The sequence below is a fragment of the Ovis aries genome, chromosome 14, assembly GCF_016772045.2.
Source record: "Ovis aries strain OAR_USU_Benz2616 breed Rambouillet chromosome 14, ARS-UI_Ramb_v3.0, whole genome shotgun sequence".
Taxonomy (NCBI): Eukaryota; Metazoa; Chordata; class Mammalia; order Artiodactyla; family Bovidae; genus Ovis; species Ovis aries.
This window is the reverse complement of record NC_056067.1, coordinates 39,670,473-39,686,819: the sequence shown is the minus strand read 5'-3', so window position 1 is coordinate 39,686,819 and position 16,347 is coordinate 39,670,473. Positions and strand designations below refer to the sequence as shown.

The 16,347-nt window shown below is 47.2% G+C and overlaps 1 protein-coding gene and 1 long non-coding RNA gene across 2 annotated transcripts in view; one reads left to right on the top strand and one right to left on the bottom strand.

Moving 5' to 3' along the window:
* Positions 1 to 66: 66 nt before the first annotated feature.
* Positions 67 to 12,515, top strand: LOC132657748 (uncharacterized). The gene is made up of 3 exons (XR_009596315.1): positions 67 to 1,371; positions 2,314 to 7,664; positions 10,160 to 12,515. It is a non-coding gene; the product is annotated as an uncharacterized LOC132657748 (long non-coding RNA).
* HYDIN (HYDIN axonemal central pair apparatus protein) overlaps positions 1,909 to 16,347 on the bottom strand; it is a 347,988-nt gene continuing 333,549 nt past the window's right edge. The window contains exons 80-87 of the mRNA XM_060398473.1: positions 15,821 to 16,098; positions 14,812 to 15,031; positions 13,008 to 13,220; positions 11,801 to 11,964; positions 10,871 to 11,021; positions 6,558 to 6,788; positions 4,379 to 4,603; positions 1,909 to 2,632 (exon numbers count right to left, since the gene is read on the bottom strand). Coding sequence (XP_060254456.1) covers positions 2,150 to 2,632; positions 4,379 to 4,603; positions 6,558 to 6,788; positions 10,871 to 11,021; positions 11,801 to 11,964; positions 13,008 to 13,220; positions 14,812 to 15,031; positions 15,821 to 16,098 — 1,965 coding nt within the window. The 3' untranslated portion in view covers positions 1,909 to 2,149. The remainder of the gene's footprint in view (positions 2,633 to 4,378; positions 4,604 to 6,557; positions 6,789 to 10,870; positions 11,022 to 11,800; positions 11,965 to 13,007; positions 13,221 to 14,811; positions 15,032 to 15,820; positions 16,099 to 16,347) is intronic.

Here is a 16,347-nt window from a genome sequence, read left to right as displayed (position 1 = left end):
TCTGCCTCTGGGGAATGGGTGGGAGGGGGCACTTTGGGGGTGGGGAGGTGCCCATCTCACTCACTAGGCTGTAAGCAGAGCTGGTGAGATTCTCTCCAGGGCTCTAATGAAGAGCATTAGGGGCTGTGGGCTCAGCAAAGGCTTCAGCTCTCCTGGGGCCTGTACAGCCTCAATCTCCTCTGCACTGTGCATAGGACCCCCCAGCCCCACCCAGGAGGGCATTAACGTGCAGATTCTGGCTCAGTAGGTCCAGGCAGGCCTGAGAGTCTGCATTCCTAGGTGCCACTGATGTGAGGAGGCCCAGGCTTCAGAGCTGTGCTGACCACGTGGGATCCTCACTCGGGCAGCAGTGGAGTCCCTCAGAACCTGGCAGAAATGCAAATTCTTGGGCCACCCAAACCTACTAATCAGGCCCTCTGATGGTGGGGCCCGGCAGCCTGTGGTCAGCAAATCCTCAGGGTCATTCTGGCCGATAGTGAGCTTGAGAACCATCGGTTTCTTCGGACTCTCTACTCGCTGGTTGGAGGGCGTGCTCCTTACTCTGGGCCCCTTGGCATGCTGCTCACTTAATCACTGGGAGTATCTGCCATCTTGTTCTTCAACTTTATTCCTCTCAGCACGGTCTTCAGGGGTCACAAAAATGAGCTCTCAGGCGTGTGTCTGCAGCCTCTTTAGGAGAGGCTCCATCTGGTATAGCTGTGTGTCAAGTGTAATGGGCTGAGGGCCAGAGGGAGGTACAAAGAGGTGGAAGAATCTCTGTCCATTAGAAAACACCTCCAGTAGCCATAAGGTCTTATTAAAAGCACAGGTTTCTGGGCCACACCCCTGGAGCTTCTGACTCAGTAGGTCTGGGGCTGGCCCTGAGAACTTGCATTTTTAATAAATTCCCAGGCGACCCTCAGGCTGTCAGTCCAGGGATCATTTCTGAGTGCCACCTCTTGGGCACATCCATTCCCAAAAGGCCATGGAGGTTCTTTTATGCCCTCTTCTTCTCTTGTAGGTGGAGTGGATGAGGAGAGGGGAGGAGGTGGAGGCTGGGGACCCTCAGGCATAGGTGTGTGTGTGCATTTATGCAGAAGCCTGTTGGCCCTCCACTCCTATGCCCGAGGGCCAGTCTTCAACCACCTTTACGTCAACAGGTGGTGCCAAGAGGTGAGTGGCTCTGTAAGACCACTGCAGGGCCCCGAGGAGAGTCCAGGGAGGCACTCTCCCTGGAGCTGGGGCCTCCATGGTGCCTTCCCTCTGAAGAAGGGCACCAACCAGACTATCACCCTTCGCGAGCACACAAGACAGCTGCAGTTACAACATATCAACCTGAGACATGGTCCCCCTGGCAGCAGATTCCTGACTGGCTGCAGCATGCCTGGCCAGGTGGGTTTTGATCTATAGCACTGCTTCTCAACTCTGCTATGCAAGCTAAAAAGATGCCGGGTCCCTCCGTGGACTGATTAAATCAGTATTTGGGGAGGTGGGGTCTGGACCAGAATTAGGCAGAGACTCACTGCTCCACAAGCTGAGTGGGGTTGGGGACCTGGGGTCTCTATTAGCATCTCTTCAGGATCTGGCCTTCTGTGAGAACTTTCTATGGGAAATAGATCAGGGACCCAGAGATGGGGGAGCGTCCCAACTTCTGTCCCTGCAACAACTGCCTTGATGTATCTGCTCTTTGCTTTGAAAGTAGTGACTTGTTTGGCTTTCATATGAAAGCAGAATAAAATACAGTATCAAAACAGAGTCATGGCTAAGGGCTCTTGAAGCCATCGTGGGTTTTAAAAGAAACTGCGGGGCCCCAGAGTCATGTGCTGCTGAGTGCCGTGTGAGGGAAGGTCACCTTATTAAACGTGGGGATTATTACACAGGGCCTGGGCTTTGCAGGTTTATTAAGAAACCAAATTTAGAGACTTGCTCTTGCAAAGTAAAATATAGCTCTGCTTTATATAGTTACCTTGTTAAACATGGAGTATCTGTATTTCATATAGATATTTGGAATTCATATAATGTGGAAATAAGTGCCCTTATAATTGAACTGGAGATAGTACCTTTAGAGTTCTTATTATTTTCTCTGTTCTTTGTGGGGCTTAGAACAACACAAAGGTCTTAAGGGTTGATGAGATGGCTTTTTGATGGTTGCTGCCAACCCTGCTTCTCACTACTGGGTGATCCCCTTCAGGTAGTAAACCCACTTAATCCCAGTGTCGCTGCCTTCGCCGGGCGGGCAGGTCACAATCAGCTTGCTGGTGATGGGCGTCTTGCTGCCCGATGGGTTTCCTTCGAAGTAGACCGTGATGTTGTTGATCTTCTTGGGCTTCACAGAGTCCGCGGCGCGGATGGAGAACGCGCTGTTCTCCACGAGGAAGGAGAAGGTGACGGGGCGGTAGAAGACGTTCTTGAAGGGGATGACGATGCTGTAGCCGGCTCGGATCAGGAAGGGGCCTTGCGGCTTGGGGGCCAGGGCCACCCCGAAGAGGGGGATGGTGTACTCGCCGCCCGCGAGCGACGACAGGGTCAGGATGCCTTTGCTCTCGCCCAGGTGGCTGGGCTCAAAGTACACCTCCACGCTGACCTCCGTGCCGCCCTGTGCCCCAGGCGCCGCGTAGATGACCTTTTCCGTGTGGAAGTCTGGACAGTCAGTCTGAAAGGGGAACACATGTGCTCGGCTCACCCTGGACCCTGAAGAGCAAGCCTGCAGCTCTGGGCCTCCCCAGCCCCCCACCCTGCGACATGAGCAGCCTAGGCTTGTGTGAGGCAGGGCAGGCTGTACAAAAGTCGAGTCCTGTGACTCTCTCGAAGAGTAGGTATTACTAGTTTATCCCTAGTTTACTAAGAAGAACCAAGGCCAAGAGAAACTGAGGCAGGGCGGTGTGGGCAGCGGCCCTTGGTGTTGCTCCCCTGAGCCTACACTCCTTTCCTTGCACAGGCGGGGAGGACTGGACGTTCTGACTCTGGGCAGGGCGGGGGAGGGGAGCAAGTTCTGGATAATAAGCTGAGAACAGAAGTGCAAAGGCATCCCTTCTGTGCCGGAGTGTTCAGGGGCCAGTTCAGGCTCCTCTGGGGTCTCTCACCCCTTTGCTCCTATGACTGGAACACTTGAGATGGTGGGTGCCCTTTAGCCTGCATCCCTGAGTGGCTGGGGTGAGCAGAGTCCCCTGCGGCCTGTGGCTACACAGAGAAGCGCTAAAGGAGACTTTGTTGTTTTAAAGCCACTGAGATACTGGGACTGTTTGTTACTGCAGCATAACTAGGCTTCTCCTGATGGATGGGATGACCAGGAGCCTATGCCTCTTTGAAAACTGTGAATCACTATCTTGTACACCTGAAACTTTTGTAAAATTGTACAACTATACCTCAATTAAAAAAAAAAAAAAAAAAAAAAAGAGCCTCTGCCTCGTGACCGTAGCCATGGGACTTCAGTGTTAACTGAGCACATGGCCACCTACTGTAAGGCTATACTCCTAGTGCCCCTGGTTGCTGGGTGTGGTCATATCAAGTTTTCTTCAATAAGCGTGAGTGGAAGTGAGGTCCACAGCTCCCTGCTTTCCCCACGGTAGCTGGCTGCAATGAGGGTGTCACAGCAAACCATCTTGGTCCATGTGGACTGAAGGAACTCTCTAGAGAAGGAAGGGCATCAGGACAAAGGGGTCTGGGTGCCTGATGTCACGGTGCCTAACCCTGAGTCCACACTGCTATCTGAGAAAGGAATACATTTTATTTTGTTGGCTTTGGGGAGGTTCTGTTTCAGTAGTTAATCTTATATTCACACTGATGTAATAGGTAGCATATATGGAACGCTTGCTATGGGCCAGGCTGTTTTACACGCATATTTGAAAATCCTGACAGCCATCCTGTAAGAGTATTGGTAAGTTATTCATACAAAGAAGAAACAGTGAAGTGAGGATTCAGATCCAGGTCTGTTGGATTTCACAGCGTATACTCATGACCACTGAGCTCTCAGTAGAGCTTACCAATCACTTACCAATACTCTCACAGGATAGCTGTCAGGATTTTTAAAATATGCGTGTAAAACTGAGCCTGGCCCATAGCAAGTGTTCCATATATACTACCTATTACATCAGTGTGAATACAGGGTTAAGTACTGAAACAGAACCTCCCCAAAACCAACTGTCTCTGCATCGACTGCTGAGCAATGCTGCCCCCCCCAACCCTCCACCCGCCACCACACTCCAGCTTGTTAAACTAGAAAGCCTGTGAGTAAGAACCCAGACCTGATATTTTTCCTGATACTCTGTTTCTAGCTGGGAGTTTTCAACTAGATGAAGGCCCTGAGTAGGAGTTTCATATTTCTGCACCCCGGTGTCCTGCTCCCGTTCTGAGCCCAGGCTTCTGGAAAGCAGAGGGCAGAGGGTGGGGCCGGGCTTACCCTGCAGTAGTATTCTGTCTTCTGCCGAGTGTAATTGGTGAACTTGGCAAAGATGCTCTGGCCACTGCCAAGAACAGCCTGGAAGTGGACGGGCTTTTCAGGCAGTGCTGGCAAGGCTTTCAAATTGAGCTCATATGGGTAGTAACCCAGCTCGCTGTTGTGCAGTGTCAGTTTCCCGAAGGTTTCTCCAGCTTTCAGGGGCTGGAATTCAAATGTGAACGTTCCCTGCGAGAGAAGACAGAGGCTCCTGTGATGCTGAATGTCCGCCCCTCCTCTGCCCCTCTGGGGACCTCAGCGCAGGTTGGTGGTAGATGCTCACACTGATCTTGAGCCTGGGGAACCTCTGTCCAAACCAGCCCACTTTTCCTCCCTGGAATTGTTCCCTAGTTGGAGTATTTCTGTATCTGGAATCTCTCTGAATATAAAAATAGGTACTGGATTCTCTCTTGAGAAGCATAATTACAGAGACAGGAGTGGGTAGGCTGGGGAGGCAGGAGGGCTAAAGGTCAGGCAGCTCCTTCTCTGCTCATGGACAATCTTCAACCAGCTCCTGGGGTTCTACCATCATTTAGGGGAGGCATTCTGCTTCCTCTATTGTCATCCAAAGCAAAACAAAACAAGAACCAGACAGTATTGCTTAGGAAAGCAAAATAAGGGTAATAATTCAAATGTATTAGCAGTAAAAGACTGGATGAATATATTACACTTTACTCACTTCAGTGGAATATTATGTAGCCATTAAAAAGGAAACACCAAATCTCTAATCACTAAAATAAAAGGTGGTAATAATATTTTAAGTGGAAAAAAAGAAGATTCCAGAAATGTATATGAGTTCATTGTTGTGGAGAGGAATATGTCTACATGTGTATAGAAAAGACACAGCAAGGCTATATTGAACTGTACCAGTAATTGTCTTTGGGTGGGGGAAATGAGATTTTGGGGACTTTTCTATTCTTTTTTTTTTTTTTGGCCATGCCAAGTGGCATGCAGCTTCTTAGTTCCCTGACCAGGGACTGTACCTGTGGTCCCTGCACTGCAAGCGTGGAGTCTTAACCACGGGACCGCCAGGAAGTCCTGGGACTTTTATTTTCTGTTTCATGTGCATAGAGATAAATTAGTCTTTTTTGTCATGAACAGATATTGTTTCTTAAAAAACTGGGTCTTATTGAAAAATAAAGAGGATATCATTAAAGTTGTTGTAGATGTTTAACAGAAAAAAATGCAGTGTTAAAATTTACATGATTTTACCACAATTAAAAAATTCAGATGAAAATGGACAAATGTGTAAACAAATATAACTTGCCACAACAGACTCAAAAAGATAAAGAAAACCCATATAGTCCTGTAACCATTAAAGATATTTAATCAATAGTAAAAAAAAAAAATTCCCTTAACACAATTACAGGATCACAAAGCCTTCTTTTTACCAATCTAATATTTCACAAATTTTCCCATAGAAAAGAATAGGAGGAAACCTACCTCAAAGAACACAATCTGTACATCAGACTCCACCAAGGCTAATAGAAGAAAGAAAAACTGGATGCCAGTTTCCTTACTGAACATACATACAAAACAGCTAATAAAAATATTATCAACTGACCCAACAACACTACCAAGTGTCCCTCGCTGTCCTTTTTACTCCATATATTCCATGTGACTTATATAATTAGGAAAAGTAAGAAAAATAATTTAAATTGAGCAGGGCAAACAAACACGTCACAGAGAGAGCCAGTATTACTCGCTCAGTCGTGTCCAACTCTCTGTGACCCCATGGACTGTAGCCCACCAGGCTCCTCTGTTCATGGAATTCTCCAGGCAAGAATGCTGGAGTGGGTTGCCATTTCCTTCTGCAGGGGACCTTCCCGACCCAGGGATCTAACCTGGGTCTCCTGAAATGAGGGCAGATTTTTACTGTCTGAGCTACCAGGGAAGCCCCAGTGGCTAATAAATAATTTCCTTTAACATGCCTGAGCCAAAGCTCTATGTGGCCCTGGTTTATATGAGGACTTGGGCTGCAGGGGGAGGGAGAGAATAGGACAGTGATGGATTGGTCGTCCTCCACCCTCCTGACCACTGCCAGGCTGCCCCAACTCCAGGATGCAGAAGTGGGTCCAGAGGCCCCCTGGGCAGAGTCTCCATCACAGATATCCAGTGGGGAGCCCCACAGGCAGGGCCATACCTCAGAGTTGGCCGGCACCACGAACTGGGAGGGCAGGCTGATGTCGGGCATCCTGCACTCCGTGGAGAAGGTCACCATGTAGGGCAGGGGGTTTTCCACCTTGATGAAGGCTGAGGTGCTCTGCCGGACGGGGCTCACCATCTCAATGGTTTTGATGACGCCTGAAGGGATGACCCTGAAACTCAACATGTAGTATAGGAACTCGTTGGTCACCTCGTTTCGGAAGATCACCTGGATTCACAGAGAGTGGGAGGAAGTGGGGCGGAGCAGAGGGGTTAGCTCGGGATCTTCCACCTTCGACAGGATCCTTCTCTCCATTAGCAATGCCAGGCATGTGAAGCATGGGCCCTCCCAGCCCACGTGAACCCTGCCACCCAGCCCTTCTCTTCAGGTGCTCTGCTCTGGCTCCTTCCAGGTGGGCAGGCATGGAGGACTGCCTCCATGGGTTGCTTTAGAAGAGGCGAGAGCAGCACGGTCTGGGGCTGAGGGGGAAGGTGTCCTCAGTGGGAACAGCGAGTGGTCCTGGAGAACAAGCAGGACCTCAAGAGGTTCATGCTGTGGTGGGTTTCACCCCTGCTCCTGCTACTGCTGGAACAGTTAATGCATCAATACTACTACTACTAATAATGGCGTCTAACGCTTAATGATTACTGTGTCCTAGGCACTGGAAGTTGGACCATAAAGAAGGCTGAGTGCCAAAGAATTGATGCTTTCAAATTGTGGTGCTGGAGAAGACTCTTGAGAGTCCCTTGGAAAGTAAGGAGATCAAATCAGTCAATCCTAAAGGAAATCAACTCTGAATATTCACTGAAAGGACTGATGCTGAAGCTGAAGCTGAAGCTCCACCTGATATGAAGAGCCGACTCACTGGAAAAGACCCTGATGCTGGGAAAGATTGAAGGCAGGAGCAGAAGAGGGTAGCAGAGAATGAGATGGTTAGAGAGCATCACCAACTCAATGGACATGAATCTGAGCAAACTCAGGGAGACAGTGAAGGACAGAGAAGCCTGGTGCTGCCATCCGTGGGGTCGCAAAGGACCGGACACAACCGTGGGGTCGCAAAGGACCGGACACAACTTGGCAACTGAATGACAACAAGCACTGGAGGTACTTATTTAATTCACACAGCTTGTGGGCAACATTACTATTACCCTCACTGATTTTTCTAAAGATGAGGAAACTGAGGCTAAGGACGTTATCTTCCCCAGGGTCTTGTGCAAAAAACTATCAGAACCAGGATTTGAACCCAGGTTGGCTTGACTCCAGAGCTCACACTTGTAGCCCACATCTGACTTGTGTCCAAGTTGCCCCTCCTTTGCAGCTCTTTTCCTGGATGTCTAATGACATTGAGCATTTTCTCCTGTGCTTCTTGCTCACTCAGACATTTACTTCTGTGAGGTAGAGGATTCCAGTTTTTTGTCCTTTTTGATAGCTTGAGTTGTTTATCTTGTTAGGAGATAATGGTTCCTTACATACCTGCCTTTTTACTTTTGACCTCTTCTTGTCTTTAGAGTGCTCTGACCTCCTCTGTGTTTTGATAGGAGTGTTGTTTTACTTTTAAAGCAATCATTTATACATTTAGGTTGAAGTCAGCCCTCTTGCTATTCCTTTCCACTTGTCTTTTATTTTTTTAATTCCTTCATTGCTACTTTTCTGCCTTCTTATGGATCAATGTGAAATCTCTTGGAATGCATTTTATTTCCTCTATGGCTTCTTAGCTATATTTTAAAATAACATAGTTTTAGTAGTTGCTCTAGAACTGACAACTTATCAACATTTAATGCAGAGTTGGTATTTTATCACTTCCCACTTCGTAACTGGCGCTTTGTTTCTGATCTCACACATCCTACTTCACAGATGCAATAATCTTACTGAGGTATAACCTCACTTACCTACCCACCCCACCTTTTGGGCTTTTGCTGCCGTATCTTTTATGTCTACATGCATTCGTCCCCCTTACAATGTAATTATATTTACTATAAACTGCCAGTTGTCTTTTAAAGAAAGTTCTAAGAATAAAAATAGATATGTTTCATATTTATGCACTTATTTGCTATTTTTATTTTATTTTATTATTTTTTTTAATTTTTATTTATTATTATTATTTTTTAATCGTGGATATCCACGTTCCCACCTGGCATCAGTGCCTTTTGACTGACGAATATCCATTAGCATGTTTTGCAGCAAGGCCAGAGGGCCGGCAATGAATTCTCTCATCCTTTTTTGTTTATATCTGAAAATGTCTATTTTACTGTCTGTTTTAAAGGATATTTTCAGTAAATAAAGATTTCCAGGTTGACAGTCTCTTCTTTCAGCACTGTTCAGAGGGCTGCTGGAAGAGGGGTCAGTGGCCATTCTTTATTGGTGTCTCCCTGTACATTAGAGAACCTTTTTATCTGGTTGTTTTCTATTCATCTTTGGTTTTCAGCAGTTTTACTATGATGTGCACAGGCATGATTTTCTTTGTTTCTCCTGTTAAAACTCTACCAAGTTTCTTGGATTTGTAAATTGTTTTTTTAAAAAATAAAATCAGGGAAATTTCAACAATTACTATTTCAAATAATCTTCTTCCCTGTCCAACTGCCCCAACTGTTAACTTTCTCTTCCTCAGTTCACCAAACCTGATATGCTTTGCTCAGACTAGCTCACTGCACTGCAATCAGGAAAGTGGCCCAAGGCAGAGAGGATAATCACAGGACTCACTTGATAAACTGGGCTTCTTCAACTAGAAGACTCAGACTTTGTCAAATAGCTCTGGATTTTTTTTTCCAATCATTTTGAAGAGTATTTCTTCCCTTTATGATCGTGTTTTTCTGTTTCAGGCGCTTCTATAAGATGGGTATTAGAACTTCTTGATTTGTACTTTATGTCTCATATTTCCTTTCAGCTTTATTAAGATACAACTCACATGTTATAGAATCTACCCGTTTACAGTGTACCATTTAGTGCTTTTTTAGTATATTCACAAAGTGGTCCAACCATAACCACTCATCTTCAGCGCCCTCAAAAGAACCCTTTTATCCAGTAACAATCATTCCCATGTCCCTCTAACCCATCGCCTCTAGTCCTAGGCACTGCTAGTCACTTTCTGTTCCTATAGACTTCCCTATTCTGGACATTTCATATTAAAAAAGAATCACACAATATGCAGCCGTTTGTGGCTGGCTTTGTTCACATAGTGTGATGTTTGCAGGGCTCATCGCAGTGCTGCCTGCGGCACTGCTCGCTTCCTGTCACTTTTTATTGCCGAAGAATATTCCATTGTATTTCTCGGTTCACCAGTGGGTGGAAATTAGGTTGTTTCCATTGCTTAGCTCTTATGAATAATGCTGCTATGAACATTTATATATAGGCTTTTGTGTGGACATATGTTTTCACTTATCTGGGGAATAAATTGCTGAATTCTATGGTAACTCTATGTTTATCCATCTGAGGAGCTGCCAGCCTGTCTTCCAAAGTAGCTTCACTATTTCACTCCCACCAGCAACATGTGAAAGACCCATCTTCCCCACACCCTCGCCAGTACTTGTCATTATTTCCCTTCATTCTTGCCATTTCTTTGTGCTCATGTGCTGTTTTTTCACTTTAAAATCTCTCCCTAGGTGATTCCATCCTCCATCTTAGTGTCAAGCACTATCTATAGGTGGACAATTCCTGCAAGTTCTCTTCAGCCCTGACCTCTCAGTGAGCCACTGAACCATGTACTCCTTTTCCTCAAAGCACTTACGCCGTTTGGAAATGACCCATTCAGAGTGCAATTTCATGATGAACGCTCATCTCCTCCACTGGACTGTGTGTTCCAGGAGAACAGAGACTGTGCCTGTTTTTGATCACTGCTACGTTATCAGCACGTAGTATAGCATACGGCACATGTGCTCAAGAGATGCTTGTTGAACTGATGAACAAGTCAGGAGGAACAGTTCACGCGTGAAGGACCCTGTGGAGTCCTGGAGTCACCGGCTCTGAGATGAATCCTGGCTCTGACGTCACTAGCTGTGTTGAGGGCTCAGCCTGATGCTGGGCACTCTCTAAACCCTCAGAAAAGGGATCTTTTGCTCTTATTATTGTGGCCTGGTGTCTGATGCCCAGTGTTACCTACTGCTTCAGGGTTTTCATGATTCTGCCACCTTGAGGGCTTGTTATGGGCCTGCATGTTGGCTGGCTATCTAAGTCTCATCTTAAAGGGTCTGGTCCCCCTAAATGGTCAGTCTTGCAGGATAAGGGAGGGTATATCTTCCCTCCCAACACCAGGATCATCAGCCTCAGGGCCAAACCTCCAGGGTCCCAGGGCAGTGCCTTTAGTGTGTGGATACCTTTGCTGTGTACAGCCCCTCCTTGTAGGAGAAGAAGTTCAGCTTGTAGTCTTTCTTGGAGGAGGACAGCACATCAATGTAGTCAAGGCCCTTTAAGGTGACACTCATGTCAGGCTTCTCTGGCTTCAGTATCTCCACAATGACCCGGAATCTGCGGGAACACAGGGGTGCAAGAAGAGAGGGCGAAATGAGAAAGTTTGCCCAAAGGAAAGAAGGCAAGGCACCTTGTCCACTCTTGATTTCACAGGAAGCATGTGGGCCCAGGGTTCTAGCCTCCACACTGTCACTAGTAATAACAGGAACTACCCTTTAACAACTCCCTATTACGTGCCAGGTACTGAGTCCTGCTCCACATGGGTTACATTACAGGCTTTCAGTTACCACAGTGTCTGTAGGAGGTATATTTCGTTATCCTCTCTATTTTACTAGGGAAGAAGTTGAGGTGGGGAGAAGGAAGACGCCATGCTCAGGTAACAATGCCGAGATATAGGCAGAACTAGCATTCAAATGTGGGTCTGGGCCTTTATCCACTATGCCAAGCAGGTAGCTGCTGTCTTCTCCTAGCCTTTGGCTCCTTTTCTATAAAAGAAGGGGACTTGGCTGGCCTCCCTCCTCCAGCTTCTTTACTCTCTGCAAGTACAAGATCCGAGGATCTGGCCAGTGGGCTGATGTGATACAACAGGGCTCTCAGTAATAACCACCACAATGATCATTTTGACAATAATAACAGCTAACATGTATTGAGTACTTATTTTGTGCCTGGCGCTCTTCCGGGAGATTTACAAGGCATCAGCTGCTCACAGGCAGCCCTGAACAGGACACGCTCTGTGGGGCGCAGGTCAGGCAATGCCTGGCAGCAGCACCAAGGGCCAGACTCGACACTGTGGGTCCTCCCTCCATCCCCTCTTCATCCCCCACCTATTCTCTCACCTCTGGGGCTTGTTCAGCCAGTTGGTGACTGGCAGGAGCTCAGTGTAGGGTGTCTTACATGGCACTTCACGGTAGATATTGGCCACCGCCTTGGGGAGCTCGGAAGTCCCGTGCAGCATGTACAGCCAGCCAGTCCCATCTGGGAGGGGGAAGAAGAGGGTGCCCTAAGAGAAGAACAACTGTGGTGAGCGAGACACACAGGGTCCTTTATCAGCCACCTCTCAGGCATGGCAGCGACACGGGCTCAACGAAGTTATGCAAATAGGTTTAACACTTTTGGAAAGCAGCTTCATAATATGTTTCCAAGAGTCATAAACATGTTCATGTGTATTTGAACCAGGAATCTCATCCCAAGGACCTTACTGACGAAAAATCCCTGCAGAGGAAAAAGTTATACATAAACGTGTGCCCTCAGTCACTCAGTCGTGACTGACTCTTTGTGACCCTTTGGACTGTAGCCCGCCAGGCTCCTCTCTCCAAGGGATTATTCAAGCAGGGATATTGGAGTGGGTTGCCGTTTCCTCCTCCAGGGAACCGTCCCAACCCAGGGATCGAGCCAGCCTTTTGCGTCTCCTGCATTGCAGGCAGGTTCTTTGCCACTGAGCCATTGGGGATACGCGTGTATATTAGAATCGCTTCTATTGATGAAAATTTAGAGATAACTTAAACATCCAACAACTGGGGGAGTTAAATAAACTTTAGGACTGTCATTCAATGAAATATTCGTCAATGTAAAAATGGTTATCATGAAGATTACACAGTTAAATAGACACATGCCCATGATGTGATATAAAGGGACACAAAGCTGAGGGTGCTATGATGGCAGCCATGGCTGTCCTTGAGTAAGGACTGGTAAGGAAGACGGAGAGAAACAGTTCTTTTCTTGTGAGGGTAGAAGATTGTGGCTTCTTTTTTTAATCTTTATCACAGTCACCTTGATGTTATTTATGCACTTAAATTAAGTGTTAATTGCATGATGCTTCATCCGGGACTTAATTTCAGAGATGAGCCTCTGGTTCCAAGAGAAGCCCCTCAACATGAAAATATATGGACAAAAAGGGAAGCCTTGGTCTTGATAAGCTTTGGACACAGTTCCCTGTGGTTTCCCCATTATTTGTAGGGCCCCCCTTGTCCTAACATTCTCTCTCCCACAGCTCCTTCATCCAACCAGGTCAGGAAACCGATGCGGGAGGTGGGCTCGACCTACCTGATGTTTGCGGTTCTCCACGTTCATGGTGCGGGGCCGGTAGGTGATCTCGTAGGGCTTGTTTTGCTGGTGAGGCTCCAGGGTGATGAACTCGGGCCCCTCCCAGTGCTCGCCCTCAATGATGGGGTGCAGATTCCAGGTCTGGTTGGTGCGGTTTGAAAGCATGATGGTCTGTGTGTGCTTGGAGCGCACCTGGCAGGTGAAATTCACCACCTGGAAGAAGACGGATGCTCAAGCAGGCAGCGGAATTTACAAGTCTGGGGTGCAAAGGAAAGTTTGCGCGCACACACACGCACACACACACACACACACACGCATTTGGGAGCTGTCAGTATAGCAATTTTTTTTTTTAAGGCCAAGAAACTGGATGAGATCATCAAGAAGTAAGTGTATTTAGAAAAAAAGAAGGAATTTTAGAACCAATTCTTAAAATTCTACACACGCCAATGTTAAGAAAAATCAGAAGGGGAGATGAGAGGTAGCAACTATTAAAGTGGGAGGAAAACGAGGAGAGGGCGATATCCTGGAGGCCACATGATGAAGGAAGCGCTTGAAGGGCGAGGGGCTTGTTCAAGGTGTTCAAATGCCATTGACAAGTCAAGTGAGATGAGCAATGAGAACTAGCCACCGAATCTAGCAATATGGACAATGTTGTGCTGGTATAAAGGGAATTAAAGAGTTCACCAAGAGGATAAGAATAGTTTAGCAAAAGACCCACACATACATGATCAATTGGTTTTTTACCAAAGTGCAAAGGCAATTTAGTGGCGAAAGGACAATCTATTAAGTAAATGGTTCTGGAACAACTGGATATCTGTGTACAAAAAATGGATTTTTTGAATTTTGATCCATAATCTTATACTACATACAAAAATGAACTCTAAACAGACTGAAGATATAAATTTAAAACTTATGTCCTGAATATACACAGAGCTCTCAAAACACAGTAAAATAAGAAAACAAACAACCCAAATGAAAATGACTTGAACAGATACTTCAATAAAGAAGATAGATGGATGGCAATGAAGTACCTGAAAAGATGCTTGACACCATCAGTCATTAGGGAAATCTAAATTTAAAACCACAAGATATCATGTACCTATTAGAATGACTAAAATTTTAAAAAACCTGACCATATCGAGCCTTGGCAAGGATGTGGTGAAGTAGAAACGTCTGAGGTGGCTGATGGGGATGCAAGATGACACAACCACTTTGGAAAACAATTTGATAAGCTCTTAAAAAGGCAAACGTGTACCTACCATATGATCCAGCCGTGTCACTCTTACATATTCATTCACCCAGGAAAATGAAAGTATATATTCTTGCCAAGACTTGTCCATAGACATTTATAACATACTGCATGATTCCACGTGCATAACATTGTGGAAACAGCGAGAGATGGAGAGCGGGTGTCATTATGACCATAAGCAATGTTGCCAGGAACTATCAGAGCTCCACTGCTAGGGCTTCTAGCAACAGGGTGAGCAGAGGTTAACCCAGGTGTCACCCTTTACTTACAGAGCTTGTGACAGAATGTGATCTAGCCAGAGATGTCAGTATAACCTTCCTTGAGAATGAGATGCTTGGGTTGAGAGCTGAAGAATAGGAATTAGCTAAAGGGAGAGGGGAAAAGGAGTAAGTCAGCAGTGGGAAGAGCACGTGCAGAGGCCCTGTGGTGGAGGGAGCAGGTCTGCAGGCTTGATGTGGGCACTGAGAACTGTTTGAACAGAGTCTGATTGAGTTCTCTTGTGGGGCTTGCTGGGCCACTCCACCATTGGTCCATCTGTTGGCAGCACCTACTGACCTCTTTTACTGAAGGTGGTCCCACGCACACTCCAGACAGGGTTAGGCTCAGAGAACTGCCTCCCTGGATGAAGCAGAGCAAGTTTTTGTGGAGAATCTCCTTGCCCACCTCGGTAGGATGGTAAGTCACTTCGAAAGAAACCTCCATGCCTGCAGTGATATAGCCCTCTTCCGGGCTGATGGAGAACAGAGGCTCAAGTTTTCTGGTATCCCATTTGAACCTTTTCCAAGACAGGAGACAAGGAGGACAGTTTATTAATATCCTGGTGGTGTCCTCAGTGCTGCTGAGAAGAGAGACTGAGTCTGGTTTTCAGATGGGAGGTTCATCCCCTTGTGCCCTTCCTGGGACCTAGGAGAAGGAAGACTGCCAGGAAAAGCCGGGGTGTGCGACCAAGGCCAAGTCATTCCTGGGTGCGACCTCTTCACTCTCCCTAGGGGCTGAGAAGGGTAGAAAGTGGTGCATCTTATCTTTCTGTCCACAAGTGACACCCACTGGGGGGACATGTGCATGAACACATTTAAATGGGTGCCTGAGGTCACACAGCTAGGATGTGGTCAGGCCAGGACTGGAACCCTCCCGAGCTGGTAGCCATGACCAATCCCTGCACTGCCTCTCGGGTCTGATCCAGGAGGGTGGAGATGATCCCTTCTCATGAGAGCTGCCCCTGATCCTGGTGGCCCTGGGGCCTGCTGGCCCTGTGGTCACGCCTCTGTGGTCTGGCCCTTGGTCCAGGCAGGATGGTGCAGACCAGTGCTTCCAGCGCCAAGGCTGCCACACCACAGCTTCAGGGCACTGTTCCACTGAGGTTGGTGTGGACAGCGCCCCCTGCAGGTGGGTGGTGTGCAGCAGGCACAGCTGTGGGAACGTGCTGAATGGTGACTGGGCAGGCACCTTCTGATGGGCGCCACTTTGAGCCTTAACTCCATCTGTGGCATGGGGACCACCAAGTACCCACTTTAGAGGGTCCTGGGATAGTTAATGGGAAACCAGGCCCAGGGGGCTCTCCTACCTTGCACCCACGTCACCCGTGTTCAACATGAGGATGCGACGCGTGGCTTGTGTCTGACACACTACTGGTCCAAAGGGAAGATGCTCCTGGTCCAGGGAGATCTCCAGGGCTTGGCAGCAGCCGTTGATGAGGAAAAGGGGCCGCAGGAGCCCCATGCACTCCATGAACACTTCCTCGGAGAAGGGAGGGACACGCTTCAGCGGGGCGAAGGTGACTTCCAGCTTCTGAACCTCTCTGGGCTTCAGAGTGATGTTGCGGAATGGTGACAAGGTGATGACCTGGATAAAACGACAACAAGTCTCGTTTGTTTGTTTAAAGGTTTGTTTAAATGGATATTACAATGTTGCTTATAAAATAAAATTAAATTAAAAAACCAGGGACACCTGAAATGAGCAGAAATAGAGGCTTGGTTCATCTACATAATGAAGGTACAGATGAACAAATGAAACTGAATGTTTAGGAGTTACTGGTAGGAAGCAGGTTTCGAAACAATCTGAAAGTTGGTAATTTATTTTTAAAATGTGTAG